This window comes from Bidens hawaiensis, unplaced genomic scaffold, assembly GCF_021521415.1.
Source record: "Bidens hawaiensis isolate Kalapana, Puna unplaced genomic scaffold, B.hawaiensis_p1.1 tig00009196_1, whole genome shotgun sequence".
Lineage (NCBI taxonomy): Eukaryota > Viridiplantae > Streptophyta > Magnoliopsida > Asterales > Asteraceae > Bidens > Bidens hawaiensis.
In genome coordinates, this window is record NW_027491680.1 from 131,119 (window position 1) to 149,067 (window position 17,949).

Below are 17,949 nucleotides of genomic sequence, written 5' to 3' on the forward strand. Positions count from 1 at the left end.
TTTGGCCACGCCAGAGCCGCTTGCAGGAGCAGCAGTCCCCGCGCCATCATCGCCGCCACCAGCCCCTTCGCACTCGTCAAGTAATTTCTTTAGCGCGCCGAGGTCGGGCTGGTCAGCAAGCGCGGATATCTGCAAATCATAAGCAAAAATATGAGTACAAAAAGACTTAGAAAATAAGTCAAGGTAATCTCATTAAGGTTAAAATACCTGCGCAAGGATGGGAATGGGAGTATTCATATACTTCTCCCCCATCGCGGCCATGTCCTCGCAGGCAACGTCGCTCTAATAAGGGTACTCGGATGGGTTCTTCTTCAACATGCCATATTCATAGCCATCCGTAAACCCTTCAGCTCGACCCACCAAGCGCGCGGCAGCGTTGCAGTCCATCACAAGGGCCTGAAACTCGTCTGAGTATTTCATCGCGAAAGCGCAACGAGTCATGCCCTGTGAGATTAGCCATTGGCGATCCTGCGCGAGGCCAGCAACAGACGTCTCGAGGGCAGGAACCTGAGAGTTTAATAACTCAACAGTTTCCTTAGTCTTTTTCAGCTCCTCTTTGTCGGACGCTGCTGCCGCCAAGGTTTCTTCTTTTTCCGCCCGCGCAGCATCAAGTGCTTCCTGGCTAGACGCTGCCGTCGCCAAGGCTTCATCTTTATCGGCCTGCGCGGCCGCCAGCTCCTTCTTCAGGCGCGCAACCTCACTCTCCAGTGATGATTTTTCAGTGATAGACTGGACAAGAGCTTGGTCACGCGCCTCCGCCTCCAGCTCCAAGTCGCGCGCTCTGCGCGCGTACTTGGCCGCGTCCGCCTCCGCCGCCTGCAGCTTCTCCCGCGCAGCCTGAAGCTCATGACCGCACTTCACGAAGGCGCTGTTGGCGCTTGCCCTGTTCTCACTGAGCTCTGCTTGGAGCTTCTCAGCTCTCTCTCGAGCATCAGAAAGATGCCAAGCAGACACCTTAGCCTCTTGCTTGGCTTCCGCAAGAGCGTCACGTACTTTTACGTAATCATTGCGAAGCTCTTGGGAGGCAGCAAAGAAGGCCGACCCAGCAAACATATGATCATTGAGCAAGTCGTCGCGAGCGCGGTCCTCCTGGAACCTCCTTTCAGATGGAGGCACAGCATGAGCCCAGAATTCCGCACACACACCCATGGACTGAAATGTGCTGTCTTCAGTTATATTCCATCTCGGGCGGTAAATGTGATCGGCTTCCTGCAAAAGCAAAGTAATTATCTAAGTTATCAAAACATTAAGATGGAAGTCCGCGCAGCGGAGCAAAAAAGAAACTATACCTGCGGGGATGAAGCAGAAAAGTCAGCGCCAGCCCCACGAGAAGGCTCCGCCGCGAAGCCTCGTGGCGCAGCAGGACTGGCGCGACCGCGGTCGGAGTCTTCAACTTCAAATTCCTCATCCTCCTCGGAAACAGGCCTTTTCTCCTGCGACCTAGAGCCAAAATCGGTCTCGCGAGGAGGGCTGTGCGCAGGAGGAGGTGAGGGAGGTCTCGACGCCGCCAGGTCGGCGCGCAAAACGGCCTCCTGCTCCTTAGTAATCCCGATGAGGGGAGATTCATCGCTTGCAGGAGCAGGAGCAGAGCCAACGGCGCTGGCACCGGCGCCAGGAGTGCCGCCAGCAGCTTGTACGCCAGCTACGGCTTCTATGAAAAAATCAACAAAAAGAAATGGTTCATGACTTGATCTAAAAGAAAGTCAGAAAATAAGAGCGCAGTACGTACCTTGGCGCAACTCCGTTCGCGAAGCAAACATCGCCATGAAGTCCATTCTACCCTTCTTTGAGGGTAAAACAGGGGACTTCGAAGCGACCTCCGGCGCAGCCTCGGCATCTTGTTGCGCTGTCGCCGGCTCTACAAACATTTGAGTGAGCAATGATTCATTAGTAATTCTATCAGAATCGCGCTCATAGAACCATAAAAGATAAGCAAAGGATAAGCAAAGTATACCTGTCGAAGGCGCAACACCGCTTCCCTTTTCCGCCGCGCGAAGGGAGGAGGTAGCGCCACCATACCTCAAGTAGACAGGAGGTCTGCCCACTTTTTGAGGCAGGGAAGCCAAGGAAACCTTGGTGGTAAACTCCTGGGTTTTCCCAAATCCCCCCGCCTGAGTAGGAGGATCCTGAACAACAGGGGCAACATCTTTCTTCTGTTTCTTACTGGCCCCTGCGCCAGTTTTCCCCTTAGCTTTACGCTTTAGTTGGGGCGCCTCCTCCTCCTCCTCCTCTTCCGCGAGCTCCAGCTCATAGTTTTCGAGCGCATCTACAATACACGCAACAGAAGTGTTAGCAAAATTTGGTATTATAAGGGAAAATGCATAAGTACAAAGCCTTACCAGGCGCATCGCTGTCGAAGACAAATCCCAAATCAACAGGGATGAACATGTCATCAAAGCGATCGGGGAAACCAACCTCCCCAGCGCCGAGCGCGACGGAGCCACCCTCCATATGCTCATCATATGCGGCGTGGATATACTCCTTGGTGACTACACAAAACAAGTCAAATGATATCAGCAAAAAGAATTATATTCGCGCAGAAGTAAAGCAATGAGATAAACTTACACAAGCCGTCGACTTGGATAACGGGCTCAGTCGCGCTGTCCGCCCACCGCCTGCTCATACCAACCCCCACCAGCGCCTCCTCACAAATGTTCTTGGGGGGGGGGGATGGTTCAGCGGTCAACTTATTAACCCAGGCGCCAGTTGGGTTCTTGAGGACACCCACATCCGCAGGCGCAGAAGTGATCGCGCGCATGGTCATACGGATGGGGATCACGCCAGCCCTTATATAAAAAAACCTCTCAGACCAGTCATGAAGGCTCTTGAATGAAACAGTGGAGCATTTGACCTTCTGACTGCGAGGAATAAAGGAGAACCAAGAATCTTGGATCTTGGGCTTATAAAAAAACTGAAAGCGCCGAGGGGTGGGCTCCTCGCGCTGGGATTTGCACATGAACTCAAAGTGAGTCATGCGCACAAGTCCAAACGGATGGACTTGGGATATATGAATCCCATAAAACTTAAGCAGTGCACCCACAAACCTTGTCATCGGGAGACGAAGGTTGCAGTGGGTGAAAAAATGGCTATAAAGGGATATATAGCCGGTGGGCGGGTCCGCTGCCGTTTGCCCGGCCCCAGGCAACATGCAGCCAAACACAGGGAGAAACCCCTGAGAGGCGATAAGGCTGTCAAGATCAGCCTGCCTCAGTTTGCAGGGGATTTTATTCCACCTCTTCACGGCCTTGGTCCTCCCTACCTCCTCCGATGAGACCTCAGCAGCCTTCTTCCCCTTGCCGGTCTTCTTCAATGTAGACATTACTAACGATTTTCTACGGCAATGGATGGGGGAGATTGTGTTGTCTGAGCTATCAGACATACAACTGTGACAACGAACGAAGGTTGTTTCTGAATAACAGATATTTGGGAAGCAGAACAAAGGTAATCAGAAGACAAAGAAAGAAAAGCTCTGAATAATAAACAAGAAGATGAAGGATAAAAAAACTCTAAGGGCTGGCTTTTATAGGCCCAGGAGAGAGAAAAATTGGTGCTGATCGGACTTCACGCGCCCCCACTCGTAGGTGTAAGCCAACGGAAGCGCGACACGTGTCAATCACACTGTGTGAGGGGACACGAAAAGAAATAATACAGCTGTTGCCAGAGTTCACGCGCCACCACTCGCAGGAACGGACCAATGCGAGCGCGACACGTGTTCCTGACACTCTGTGAGGGGACACGAAAGGCAACTGTAGCACCTCGAGCACACGAAAGGTCTGACACGTCTCCATCACGTATAGGGACGATTCGTTTTCAACTAAAAGGATAGAATTTCGCGCAACGATGAATAATAAGAAGAAAAAGACAAAACCCCTACTAAAAGAGCAAACTACTTAGTCTAACATCTATCTTACCTCGCTCGCGCGAGACAAGACACACATTAGACTGGGGGGGCTTGAAGAGGTATGTACCTGCCTCAACACCGAGCAAGGCGGGTCAACCCACAAGATATAGACAAGAGGCTTGAAATCAAGACATTACGAAGGCACAAAGCCAAAACCTATGCGCATGGCGCATATCACATATGCTCAGGCATCATATGCCCAGGCACCACACATGCTCAGGCATCATATGCTCACGCATCACATATGCTCACGCATCACATATGCTCACGCATATCACATATGCGCGTGGCGCATCCGCGCGTGGCGCATATCACATGCTCGTGCATATCACATCTGCGCATGAAACATCTGCGCATGAGAATAAAGAGAAGACCTCGCGCATCCTCAGGATAGGCGCGTATCACACATGCACATAATCAACCTCATCCTTATCCAAATCAGGATTAGGGCAACCTTGATTGTGCACGTCAGACAACCTTCCAGAAGGTATCTTTTTAAGGAATAAGAATATGCTGATGTTGACAGCTGCCAAATGAAAGGTGGACAACTCAGCATAACCCATGTGCTACCACGTGATTATAACCAATGAGAAAGCACCAGGTGTCCCAGAGGACACGTGGCGCAGAGCAATTGGAGGAGGCCAACAAGGCTGAGCCCAATCAGTGGAAACCCTAGCACTATAAATACAGCATCAACTCCACAAGGAGAGACATTCAATCATATTCAATTACATTCAATCACAGACAGTTACAGCCAGTAACATACACAATCATATTCAATTACAGAGTATTCAGCTATTAAGCAATACTCTCCAGATTTCCCTACTCTCATAACATTATCTTCTCCTACAAATACTTATTCTCACACCGGAGGGTTACCCCAAAGAGGACCCCTCTGTCCCTTTCTGAGGGGTAAGTTGACGGTGCTGTTCATTTTGTAGGTGGAAGAGCCCAGATCCAAGAAAACCATCGGTGAAGAAGCATAATCACACCCGAGGAAAGTAGATCGTCTACCAGTGAGTCGATCCACGTTTCTTCAGTATATGTAACTGTTGACTGATGTCAACTGTTTAGGCTGCCATTGCTGTTAACGAAGTATAGGTAGCTTCATTACAAAAAAATGTGACTGGATCCTTTTTTGCAGCTTGATTACGGGCTTGTGGATGTCCAAAGAGTGTGTAGGTCCGATGTGTTTTAATTGCTACACCTTAGTTTCTTTTTCTTAAGGCGTTCGGTGTCTATCGAATATATGTTTGCAATTAGTATGTGACATGTTTAAGGGTCTTAGTATGAGGTTTGATTTATTTATACTTGGAGAGTCATCTAGTGTCCTTTTAAGCGCTGCTATTTTGGCAACGTCTACGAACAATCATAAAGAAGTAACCCGCAAACAGCAAAGATGATTACGAAGATGTTACTAATTGAGCAACCTAATACAACAAAAAGATTCTAGTTTATGTGCGAATTGCAGCAAAAAAACAATTGGGTAGCACGATCGAATCAAGAAGCAAAGAAATTGTTACATATTCACCGAATTAACTGCTATCGAAAGAGGCAGAGACGAAGTACACAACGCATATAAATTTAGACTCGTATTCACCCGCCTTACAAAATGAACTTCAATATAATTTTCATTCGGGGTTTGGATCTATGTTAAAGTTACCGATTTGACTGGTATATAAAAAATAGGGAAAATTCCCAAAATAGCTAATTTATAGAATGTGGTTCCAAGTTGTCCCCCCCCCCCCACCCCCCAAATTCAAGTTTCCAACTTTGTCTCTTTGGTATTTCGTCGCCGGCGACATGTTAGCGAACACCGACGATGTGTTAACATAACATAGGGTTGACAATGTGCATAAGGTAGCAGCGATGTGTTAATGTATAAAGCAAGGGTTCCACGATGCGTTAGTTGATAACGCGTCGCTGCTACCCTATGTTAGCAACATAAACGCATCGTCAACCCTATGTTATGTTAGCAACATAAACGCATCGTCGGCGACTTGTTGACATAACATAGGGTTGACGATGCGTTTATGTTGCTAACATAGGGTACGTAGCAGTGATGTGTTATCAACTAACGCATCGTGGAACCCCTGCTTTAAACATTAACGCATCGTTGCTACCCTATGTTAGCAACATAACGCATTGTCAACCCTATGTTATGTTAACACATCGTCGGTGTTCGCTAACATGTCGCCGGCGACGAGATACCAAAGGGACAAATTTTGAAACTTAAATTTGAGGGGATAAACTTAGAACCACATTATATAAATGGACCATTTTGGGATTTTTCCCTAAAAAATAGCCTGCAGAACAAAATGATCAAACCGTATACTGCAAAAACATTGATAACCATATAGTGACCAGCAGTATTAATCACATTCACTATCAATAGTAAAGTCAATTGTAATTGTAAGGTAAGTAATAAGATAAAAGGGTAAATACGTACATTATAGGTGAGAGAGAAAACCCATTTGCTTAATCAACAACAATTATCACTTGCTTTCGCAAAAACTCACCTACATCAAAAGTTTCTGTAATAACAAAAAAACCTATCATCCTGTTTACAACATTAAGCATACTAAACGACCCAGAGTCATGGCCGCATCCGGTTTCTTGTTTCAAGCCATCACAAATGCCACGCCAAGAATATGACATCATCATCGTCAATTTATTAATCCCAAATCAGTTTCAAGATCTAAATTAACATTAAATCAATTAACATAGCGAACTTAGAAAGGGTATATGTATTGCAAATTTGCAACCAATGCAATTCTCATATGAGTGTACACGTCATCATTGAAACCCACATAAAAATGAACTGAATACCATCACCAAACAAATGCAAATCTCACATGAGTGTACACTCGTCATCATTGAAACCCACATAAAATGGAACTGAATAACATCACCAAACAATGGCAACCGGCGGGCATACCGATCGACAATGGCGATTAAACCGGCCATCCAAAACTTTACAAATTGAACAACGACGGAGGAGGGGACAACCGCCCCTGTCAATCGTCATGTAAGCATTGTTGTTATCAAACGAGTCATCCAAAGTTTGTATCATACGGCTAAAACACTCACCTAGTATTTTACTTACACGAGTTTGGAGTAAAATTAAACGAGAGCAATTAGGATTGATTGGTTATACGGTGACACAAAAGTACAAGACTAGAAAAGTTTTTATTATTGCCAATCACTTTCCATCTTTAACCTTCTTAAATTACAAAGAATAAGTATAAAACCATAAACCTGAAAAACCAATCTTCTAACTCACATTTGTTCATTATTCCCAATCCTCTTCAGTAGCTAATTATTCATTCTCATTACCTTCTCTTGGTGGTCTAACAACTATAAGTATAACCACACTACCAAGACTCTCACTTTTACGTCCTTTCTCCTTCAATTCACCTTCACTCAATATTAAATAAAATCCATCATCAACTACTTGTTTCGGCTTGCCATTCACCACAACCAAAATAGGCTCTTCCTTATACCATTGCTTAACCCGCCACGGCAACACCTGAAAATGCCACCACTACCCCGCCCCGCTTCACCTTCATCACGGGCTCCCACGTGGGCAACACCACCCATCTCGCCCAATGTTGTTTCTCCGCTTCCACCATACCAAACTCTCCTGTACCCGTGTAATCCCATGCCACCCCCGGGGCCCAGTCCAGCACTCCACTAGGCCCGATTTAAAAAAAAAATTATATATATTATTAAGAAAAACAATATGTATACAATATGTATATTTAATGTATAAAACTCAATTATACGATCACTAGTTTGTTTGGTCTAGTGACAAATGAACATGCTTTCCAGCCAAAATATTGAGTTTTCTAGTCTCACTTGTGGCACGTTATGTTTATGTTTAAGCTTATTTAAAGTAAGCTTATTTAAAAATTTATTTGTTTAAACTAAAAAAAAATTGTTCTAAGGCTTAAAACTTTTTTTTTGAACGGCGAATTTCACAGTTAAGTTATACGCAACCTCTAAAGAGGCACCCTATCGCCCACTCGGGCCAAGACTATATTGTCTTAACCGGGCCCACGTTTGGAATCCGAGTTTGGCAAGACGTTCCTCGAGAAAATTTCCAGTCACCTGCCACTTGACAGATGTTGTACGCCCACAAGAGCAACCTGCGACCTCAAAGATGTGAGTTTCTTATCCTTCATCAACCTGACCACTCCGCCAAGGTGGAATGGTTGCTTAAAACTTTGGCCTCAAATATTATAACAATTCTCAAAGACAGGCCCTTCCGACACCTCTTTACCCTGATCACCCCGGCAAAATTACCACCACCGGCAGTCGAAGCTTTGAATCGTTACATGAAACATAACATTAAACATGGAACCCTTACTAGCCTTTAACCAAACAATTCAACTTAAATGGCCAATTTACTAGTTAAAACACAAAAAAATTGAAGATGAGAAGCGAGTAATTTAAGAAATTTTGTCCATAACATACAATTAAACAGTTACACCGGTAAACACACGAACACTAAACATGAGTGACATTAAAGATGGAACCACAATACAAATCCATTAATCAACCTCAACCAGATATGTGAATGGACTTGACATCCGGTTTCTTGTTGACTTCAAGTTTGGGCACAGTAACAGTCAACACACCGTTCTCCATGGCCGCCTTGACCTGGTCCACCCTGGCGTTCTCAGGCAGCCTAAACCTCCTCACAAACTTCCCACTGCTTCTCTCCACACGGTGCCACGTCTCACCCTTGTCCTCTGTCTCCTTGTTCCTCTCTCCGCTTATCTGGAGCACTCGCTCGTCTTCCACTTCCACTTTAACCTCCTCCTTTTTCAACCCAGGCACGTCTGCTTTGAACACGTGTTCGTCCGCTGTTTCTTTCCAGTCGATGTTTGTGTTCACCAACGACGAGGACGATGTTTCGGAGTTGAAGGGGAAGCCGTCTAGTGAGAATGGGTCGAAGACGTTGGTTCGTCTGCGGCCGAAGAAACTTGGAATGATCGACATGGATATGGATGGTTTGTTGTTAAGAAATGAAAGGGAAAGTTAATAATATTATTATGTGGTGGGATTGAACGGTTATGGTGGTTTAGATTATATAGCGGTTTTTGGATGGTGTCTTGAAGGGTCTAGATTAATCCATGGGGTCTCATGTTTTTGTTTTTGTTTTTGTCTTCTGGAGTCTTCCTTTCTTTCTTTACCATTCAACCAACTTATTTGTCTTCCTTATTATCGATTTTGTGGTTAGAACATGTGTTTTACACTATTCTCGTTATTCTCAGTTAATGACATGTCAGTGTTAGGTTAAGTTAAGTTACCTTTTCTTCTATCATTCAACCGTATTACTCGAATAATGTTATACTATATTCTCTATTATTTTCCACCATTCCATTTTATTTAATAACAAAATATAAAGGAAAAAAAAAACGAAAAACTTAATAGGATGAGGAGCCAAAGGACCCGCGTGACCACCCTCATCGGCACCGCGTCACTAGTGACGGGGAGGGGGCGCAGTGTTCCATGTCCATCATTCTCCTCATCGCCAACCATGTAGAACTCTTCTCTGATCCAAACTGGTGTATAACACACCATCTTAACTATTGTGTTTTCTATTATTTAGTAAGTATAACTGTGTTTGTGTTCGTCGTCTCTTTCCGTTTTTGCAACAGGTACTTAAGGGGAATTGTGGGAACGTGCGATGAGAATAATAGGTATCTAGAATGTGGAAAAAGAGGAAACTAATAAATATTTAGTTGTGGGTTATTTAAGACATCAAGTATTTATTTCATTTTCAACACTAGCCGGGTTGGGGTATTACAACCAAACATGTGTTTTAAATTAAGCGTCAGTATCTCCATCGCCATAACTCTAGCTGGGTTGGGACGTCACCTTGTAAATATATGGAACCGCGGAAAATATGTAACATCATTATAACGGATCACACATTAGGTCACATAAAGTAAAAACAAGCACATGGTTGGTAGTAGTAAGCACATATGAGAGACAACCTAGGAGAAATCGATCACGCTAGCAACAAAATGCAAGATACGCACATGGTATGGAGTAATTCAACATCAACAATCACTACGTGTGCTCTCAGTACAATTTACCCCTACTCATAATCAATTAATCATAATGCACTCCCTCCACACAAACAATCCTCCTTGCGCCTAGGCCAACGATGTTTTAGTTTTTATAATCAAAACATGCTAATCCCGTAACGTCCTTGTCATATGAGCACCGCCGCTACCTGTTGTAGCAACATGGTCCAAACGAGTCATCCGGAAATTGTATCATACGGCTAAAACACTTTCAATGGTAATTTACCTAGTCATTTTGCTTATGTAGATTGCCCTTTGAAGCACTCGTATGTATTTGATTATAACTCATCCAATAAATCAAGAAAGTGAAGTTCTTTGGAATGCAAACATAACATATTGTTTTGTTGAAGCCACAAATAGCAAAACTTTAGTCCCAACACTAATATTGAATATATGGTGACACAAAAGTATAGAACTACAAAAGTTTCTATAATTGCTAATCACTTTTCCACCTTTACCCATATCTCAAATTACAAAGAATAATAATATGTAAAACCATAAACATGAAAAATCAATCTTCTAACTCACATTTGTTCATTATTCCCAATCCTCTTCAGCAAATTCATTCTCAGTATCTTCTCTTGGTGGTCTAACAACTATAACCACACTTCCAAGACTCTCTATTTTACCTTTCTCCTTCAATGCCACACCTCTCTCAACCTTCAACTCATCTTCACTCAATACTAAATAAAATCCATCATCAGCAACCACCTCTTTCCGCTCTCTATCCACCACTACCAATATAGGTTCCTCCTTATACCACCGCTTAACCCGCCACGGCAACGCTCTCGCGTCCGAAAACGCCACCACTACCCCGCCCCGTTTCACCTTCACCACGGGCTCCCACGCGGGCAACACCACCCATCTCGCCCAATCTTTCTCCGCCTCCACCATACCAAAATCCCCTTTACCCGCGTACTCCCAAGGCGCCTCCGCCACCTCTTTACCCCGATCACCCGCCCCACAAACCGGCAAAACCGCCACCACCGTCGCCTCCGCAATCTCGCCTAAATTTAATCTAACTACCGGAACTTTAACCCCGTCAACAATGCCCCCGTCTCTCCCTTGCCCTTCCGCATCACCTTCATTTCCGTCTAACTCTTTCGTAATCCACGCTTTCGCATTGTCGGATTCCGCCACCGATAAAGCCTTTTCCAATGCCGCTACTCTCAACTCCGAATCACGATTTTCCAACGCTTGTCTGTAGTACATAAACGCGAGGCAATCAGTTGGGAGTGTGTAGTCGAAGCTATCCCACCCACGATCGCCACGTCGGCGTGGGAAGTCCTTAATCGATCTAGCAAGCTCGTTTGCCTCACCCGGTTCGAACCTATTTTCGGCCATGTACTTTGCAGCCGCGGCACGCTGGGTAGCACTCAGTAACCTAATCTCGTACAGTAATTCGGCACCACCATTTTCATAAAACGCTAGTGTTTCGTCGTCCACACCTATTATGCACTATGTAATTAGTACAATGATGATAGAGATAGTCTAATGTAATTATGTAAATATGTGCAGTGTGAAACAATTACGATTAATACAAACATCATTTACGCTAAGAGTGAGCAAAAACCAAACCAAAAACCGATGAAACATAACCGAAATTAACTGGAAACCGAAGATCGGTTATCGGTTTTTTTTGTCCTCGGTTAACCGGAATTAATCAAATTGAACCATTGATAATTTCATCTCTCTATTTCATGATTAATACATATGTTGTAATTGGATCCTTTTATTTTCTATTAATTCATATTTAGTTAATCCATAAAAGAAATACATATATTTTATGTTTTACACATTTATTTTATGTAGTTATATCTTCATTTTATATTTTATACTTTTATGTATTACAAAAAATTTTAGCCCTTGGTTTTGGCTAATAACCAAAACTATCCACCCCTCATTATTAAATATTAAACCAAACTGATTAATTCAACCTGAGTGTTCAATAAAATAGATTATTAAATATTAAACAATTAATTTGGTTTCAGTTTTCTGTAATAACCGAACTGAACAGAACAGTACACCCCCTAATGTCCACACATTTACATTTAAGAGGTTAACTACAACTAAACAACAACCAATTAACCGAAACCCGATTGGTTATTAAAACAGATTAACCAATTGCTTGGGTTTCAGTTATTTACTGAAACAGATTAACCAATTGCTTGGGTTTCAGTTATAGCTAATAACCAAACCAAACCAAACCAAACCAAACCATGCACACCCGTAATTTACGCACATTTAATTTAAGAGAGTTAAAACTCTACCTGATTGAACTAAGGACTCCCTGACCTGAGCTCCGACAACAAGCCGATTCTGCTCAGCACCCGAGATACCAGTGATCTCATCAAGAGCAGACGGGTCGAGTCCTTCTTGAATTAGTGGAGGTATAAGTGGCGCGTACTCGTACCACAACCCGAGTCGATTGGTAAGAACATCGAGGCGTTCGGCGGTGTCAAGGTTGCGGTATTGAGGTGGTATTGGGGATTGAGAAGGTGGTGGTCGGAAAGGTTGGTAGAGTTTTTGGGGGGGTTTTGGTTCTTTGGGGATGATGGCGGATGAGATGGGTTTACGGTGGAGTTTGATGGTGGTGGTGTGGTGGTGGTGGTTGGGAAGTGGGGATGATAGGAAAGTGGATGTGGGTGTTGATGAGTTGAGGGTTAAAGAGAGCATGGTGATGATAGATGAAGTGAAGTGAAGTGGGAGGTTGAAGAGGATGTTATCCTGTTTATGGGTAGAGAATATACCTTTCCTATTTTATAAATATCTTCACAATCCAAGTTGCAGCATTATGGACTCAGGACTCTAGATTGGAAATGACACTATCTCCCTTAGTCAAATTCTTTTCAAAATTTTGTTTTGGGGTGAATTTAATGTTGTAAAAGCCCATTGGTCTGCATCAGTAAACTAAGCCCAGCCTAACACTTAATTTGAACCTTTTTTTTTCATTAGGATTTGAACCCGATGCATTTGGAAAGACAAAATTATATAACCAATGAGTTTTAAGTCAACTGGTATGGAAGGAGAAATGAATATTTGGGTTAGAAACCGCAATGTTTCAAGTTCAAATTCAATACCAACCGAGCTTTACTACAATGGGTCTTCAAGCAGTGGGTTTTCACTAGAACAGAAAATGATGGGCTTTGACCACCCAACGCTGTTTGTGATCACGAGCATATATGGTCATGTTTTACCATTGTGTTACCCTAGATAACTAGCTTTATTCGTTGGTCGTTTGAAAAAAATAAAATACAAAACTTTATTAAATTTTTATCATTTAGCTCAAGGCCATTTGGTTGACAATAAATATGAGTGACATTATTTAAAAATATTTTTTTCTATAAAATGAAACTTTTAATCTTTCAAGAGCCGATAGGGGTTTCCACTTCCTTCAAGCTTCTCCATCTTATCTCACACTTATAACTTAATTTCTCATTAATTTCATCTTATGTTACCCGAGACTTCGGTCTCGACACCCCTTATGACACTTCATTTTGGTGCTTAGAGCTAGAAATTGGGTTTGGGAAAATAATGAGATGACATACACGCTTTGAGAATATCTTTTAAGGACGATATTTGCAACAAATAAATAGTATCGGATATAATGTTGGCGTCTATCATATGTGATTACAAGAAACACCATAAACCGAAAGATTTTTCTTTGAAGCACTATTACCAGGATCCAAATTGGTAGCAATAGTAGTCAGCAGAAGATAATTGTCATATTTATGTAATAAACATTTGTGGTATAGTGAAAATTCTACTAACAACCTCTAATAGGATCGTCGAAGAGCCTATACAAGCTCGCACGATTCACTATCTATAAATATTATACACCTTGTACAACTTTATATGTACATAATAACATCACATGACACGAAACATGAACATTTATGCTACAAGTCCCCGAAACTGTTGGAATCGATCGCCACAATCTTAGGAACACCAAATCTAGATGAATTCCCCCGGATTTTAGAGGCAAACCTAGCACTTTCAATGAACATGTCACCACTCTTGGTCTGAACAATCAGTTGATCGTCCTCCTTCTTCAAGTCACTCGGTGGCAAAAAGCAATCCATCGAAAGACCCTTTATGTTAAAATCCACTTCCTCAATGGTCCAAACCTCTTCCATTTTTGTATGTGAATGGCTTTCGGAGTCCTCCCCAAATCTAAACAACGAGACACTGGTTTGACCACCGTGAGCGATGTTAACCCCATCGATGGTCCGGTAATCTTGAATCAAAGACTCCATGGTTGTCTCCCAAAATACACCATCACTTCCATGAGTGTTTATTCTTATTAGATGTGAGTCTTTAAGCTGGTACAAAAGACCTGTTCTTTGACTAAAATACCCCCAAATTGCGTGCTTCATTACTTCCACATTGTTACTACTTCTTAACTTTAATGTTTGAACCTCTGGTTCAAGCTTCAACACAAAACAGTCTTCACCATTAATTGTCTTCTCACCAATGCAAATTGCATTTGTGAACAAATTAGCTGTTGACTTTGGATCAAGACCCTGTCAAATAAAAAAGTTGACTATTAAACTTCACTTGACTTTTGTAACCAACATATTTAAACAATTATCAGCTAAGACATAAGACGTGCTACACTTGAAGATATGTTAGGCTGATTGAAATGGGACCCACTTCTTAAAATTTAGACTACACAATATGTTATTGGGGCCCACTTTTTAGAAATTTAGACAAAATTTACAATTGGGTATCAAAGACTTTGTAACCTTCTTTAGTCTTTACTTAAAAGTCAAAAGTTAACCAAACCCAAATGTTGACTATTTACTAATCAAACTAGTACAACATTTTTTAATTACTCTACTACTACTAACTTTTAAATTAATAAAACTAGTACCTGTAAAGAACGACGAAGAGGTCTAGGCGGACCTCTAGATGCATGGGAATTATGCCACGGTGTCTGGCGCCATGCCACCTTCCCATCGCTGCCAGCCGTGATCTTGTGACTAGAAACAACCAGTTCTAAAGACCAAAGGTCTGGTCTTTTTTGCCATAACACAAACCCACCCATCTCACCAACACCACCGTTTTTAACGCTTTTGGCCTTCATCGCCTTACCACCACCGCAGCTCATGGTTACTCTGTCACCGGCGGTAAACTCAGACGCCACCATCTTTACCTTCCCTACCGCGTACATGCTGTCGACTAAATTAAACGCCTTTTCTCCTCCGGCAGCTGCTATGTATTGTTGCACGATGTATTTAGCCATTGAAGACTCCTACATAAGTCAAATTTAATTACCACTTAGTAAGTTAATATACAACAATATTAAACGTAACAAGCTTATAACATTAACACTACTAGAGAACAAGGTTTTTGCTAATAAATTTCATATAGTTTAATTTTGATAATTTTATAATTGTAAAAGAATAAATTTCATACCAGGACATGCTTTGTCACTAATTCATTATCTTAACGGAAGATAATGAATGAAGTTAGTCTAACGACCAAAACCACAATAAAATTTAAGCATATGGGTTCATTCGTCTAAAAGTTTTATTTTGGGCTAAAAAGACATGAACCAAAAAAGCAATTTACTCTTAATTATTAATAATAAATTTTCAACGTTTATTTCAAGCTAAATTTGCGACCGAAACTGAAAGGTCGCAAAATTTGTGACCGTTTTGCAACTCGAGCCTAATTTTGCTACTTTTAATTTCGGTCTCAAATTTTGCGACCATTTCTTTTGCAAAAATTGAATAGTTTTCTAGTGGTGTTACACTAACGAAATTAAACTTACGATAGGATGATCTTGGATAGACGGTTTGATCAACGTGGAATGATCGGTAGAGACAGAAAGAGGAACAAGCGGAGCTCCTACAACTCCAAGCAAGAGTTGAATTTCGGCATTTCGTCCACCGTAGTCAGGAAATTGGCGTAACTTATCATTGGAATAAGGTTTCACCCAAGACTTCATGGTTTGCCAAGAGGTGATCATGTTGTTGTTCAACTTGGTGTCATTAAAGCTTTCCTCCGGTATCGGGACTTCGAGGACGGTTTCGAGACCGTCTTCGTTGTCTAAGTTCGGGCATAAGGTCCTCATTGTTTTAGATAGATAGAGAGAAAATGAATGAATGAATGAATGTGAATATAAGAAGTGAGAAATGGGAAATGAAGAGTGTCTTGTATAATTCAAAGAGAAAGATAAAGCAAGGGGGGAGTGACCAGCCGACCATGGGCCGTCTTATAACGTGCCAACTCTTTGAGTAATGTACTAATGTCGTGTCCGCACGCTCACACTTTTTCTCTCTCTCTTCTTGTTATCTTATAATAAATCAATCTTTATAAGATTGATGTCTTGATTGAATGTTATATAAATTATTATTAACAAGCAAGTAATATGATGAATTATTTTAGTGATTGTTGACTGGCATTTTTTTTACCCGACAACATAGGACTTGGTTGTAAAAAAACCCCCCTTTGAGAGAACAAAATTATACATTCACTCACTTTTCAAGAGTTTTGTTGGATTTTCATAGGTTTATGTTAGAAAATTAAGAATTTATAGGGGCTTTGGAGATTTACTAAGTGCTTCTAAGCAAATAAATAGAAATACAAGTGAGTACATTTTTTATTAAAAGCATATAAGTTTTAGCACTATGTCAAATAGTGACAACTTGAAGGGTCATTCACCTTTGATTAAGTGAAAATGTTATACATCGGTTATTTGTTACATCACTAAAGGTTGATTTGTGTGAATTCAATAGTGAGCGATACTTCGTTTATTTTGTGAAGACCGCTTAGAATATATGTTGGTTGTCACATGTGTTTTTTATAAGCGAGGAATAGGAAGACGCAGTGTTATGAATGATTTACGGGTGCCAATGGACATAGGCGATTTGTATTGACATGAATTGTTCCTTGGATCGAAATCTTGTACCCCTTGGATTGAACCTACCCTTGAAATCCATACAATTAACCGAACCAAGACGAAGCGTCGCAACTCTTCGAGCAAACCAACACAAGCAGTTTACGACTATTCCAAAAGCCATATTATGACCATCACCACACATTCATGATCACTACGTGCACACGTAAGGGTGCTTAGCACCCTTTAGAGTTCCTCACCGCTCTCATTAATTATGGAAACAACAATCATCGTTCTTTTGTACAAGATTGGAGGGAAAAAAACTATTCACATGACCCGACCTAAATTATATAGATTTACTTGTATCATATCACTTTCAAAATATTTCTAGCTAACATCTTTAATATTTTTTTTATTCAAAGTTTAATGTGAAGTTGTATAATTGCAAATTTACTTTGTTCTGATGGACATATTTGCATGGGACCAGTGTCTTGTTTGGTGCCAATGAGGAACAACATTCATGATCCGGTTAAGGAAATGGGGGGGTGGCAGTGGGTCGGAATACATTCGTATAATCCAGTTTTTTGTCTTTTTGGTTGTTTAATCGCCGATTGGTTTGGCAGTTTGCATGGTTTTAATATACGTTCAATTATGTAATGCACGTTCTCATGATATTTTGTAGATTCAGGTAATGGAGGTTAAGCTTCCATCCAAAAATATATGACCAGGTGAATCGCCTTTTCATATTTATGTTTATTCCTCATCATTATCAAAGGCTTTTTTAAGTTATTGAATAATAAAAATCACCACAATTATTTTAATAGAATGCACACAAATCTCATAAAAATACTATGTAAACCAAATAGAGAAAATATATTAATCACCCTATAATTTTACTATAAAAAGGTTGTAACCTAATGGTATTAAGGTGTACGTTCAGTAAAGGTGTTCATCCTACATTAGTTGAAGACTTGAAGGTTATATTTTTTTTTACCTTAACGAATATTGGTACAGAAATTAGGGTTAGATTTTCCTAAACTTAATGTGGACTTTAAGTGTGATTGTGTTTATATATTTATGTCTACTTTTTATCTTTGGTTTTTGTA

The 17,949-nt window shown here is 41.6% G+C and overlaps 3 protein-coding genes across 3 annotated transcripts; all 3 read right to left on the reverse strand.

Annotated features, from left to right (window-relative positions):
• Positions 1-8,381: 8,381 nt before the first annotated feature.
• LOC143531597 (17.3 kDa class I heat shock protein-like) lies at positions 8,382-8,917 on the reverse strand. The gene has a single exon (XM_077026858.1). It carries the CDS (start codon positions 8,903-8,905, stop codon positions 8,465-8,467), a length of 441 nt encoding a protein of 146 aa, XP_076882973.1. The 5' UTR covers positions 8,906-8,917; the 3' UTR covers positions 8,382-8,464.
• A 1,403-nt stretch (positions 8,918-10,320) lies between these two features.
• On the reverse strand, positions 10,321-12,743 carry LOC143531660 (rubisco accumulation factor 1.1, chloroplastic-like). The gene is made up of 2 exons (XM_077026908.1): positions 12,270-12,743; positions 10,321-11,447 (listed from the first exon to the last, which is right to left on the reverse strand). Exons 1-2 carry the CDS (start codon positions 12,673-12,675, stop codon positions 10,537-10,539), a joined length of 1,317 nt encoding a protein of 438 aa, XP_076883023.1. The 5' UTR covers positions 12,676-12,743; the 3' UTR covers positions 10,321-10,536.
• A 1,155-nt stretch (positions 12,744-13,898) lies between these two features.
• On the reverse strand, positions 13,899-16,457 carry LOC143531625 (uncharacterized). The gene is made up of 3 exons (XM_077026881.1): positions 15,776-16,457; positions 14,873-15,253; positions 13,899-14,522 (listed from the first exon to the last, which is right to left on the reverse strand). Exons 1-3 carry the CDS (start codon positions 16,076-16,078, stop codon positions 13,899-13,901), a joined length of 1,308 nt encoding a protein of 435 aa, XP_076882996.1. The 5' UTR covers positions 16,079-16,457.
• Between the last annotated feature and the right edge of the window lie 1,492 nt (positions 16,458-17,949).

What these genes read in the sequence shown, in the direction of transcription:
- LOC143531625 (XM_077026881.1), bottom strand. Translation starts at nt 16,078, where the DNA reads ATGAGGACCTTATGCCCGAACTTAGACAACGAAGACGGTCTCGAAACC. An exon ending in CTATCCAAGATCATCCTATC is followed by an intron (nt 15,254 to 15,775) that starts GTAAGTTTAATT and finishes TGACTTATGTAG; the next exon opens with GAGTCTTCAATGGCTAAATA. An exon ending in CTCTTCGTCGTTCTTTACAG is followed by an intron (nt 14,523 to 14,872) that starts GTACTAGTTTTA and finishes TTTATTTGACAG; the next exon opens with GGTCTTGATCCAAAGTCAAC.
- LOC143531597 (XM_077026858.1), bottom strand. Translation starts at nt 8,905, where the DNA reads ATGTCGATCATTCCAAGTTTCTTCGGCCGCAGACGAACCAACGTCTTC.
- LOC143531660 (XM_077026908.1), bottom strand. Translation starts at nt 12,675, where the DNA reads ATGCTCTCTTTAACCCTCAACTCATCAACACCCACATCCACTTTCCTA. An exon ending in GGAGTCCTTAGTTCAATCAG is followed by an intron (nt 11,448 to 12,269) that starts GTAGAGTTTTAA and finishes AGTGCATAATAG; the next exon opens with GTGTGGACGACGAAACACTA.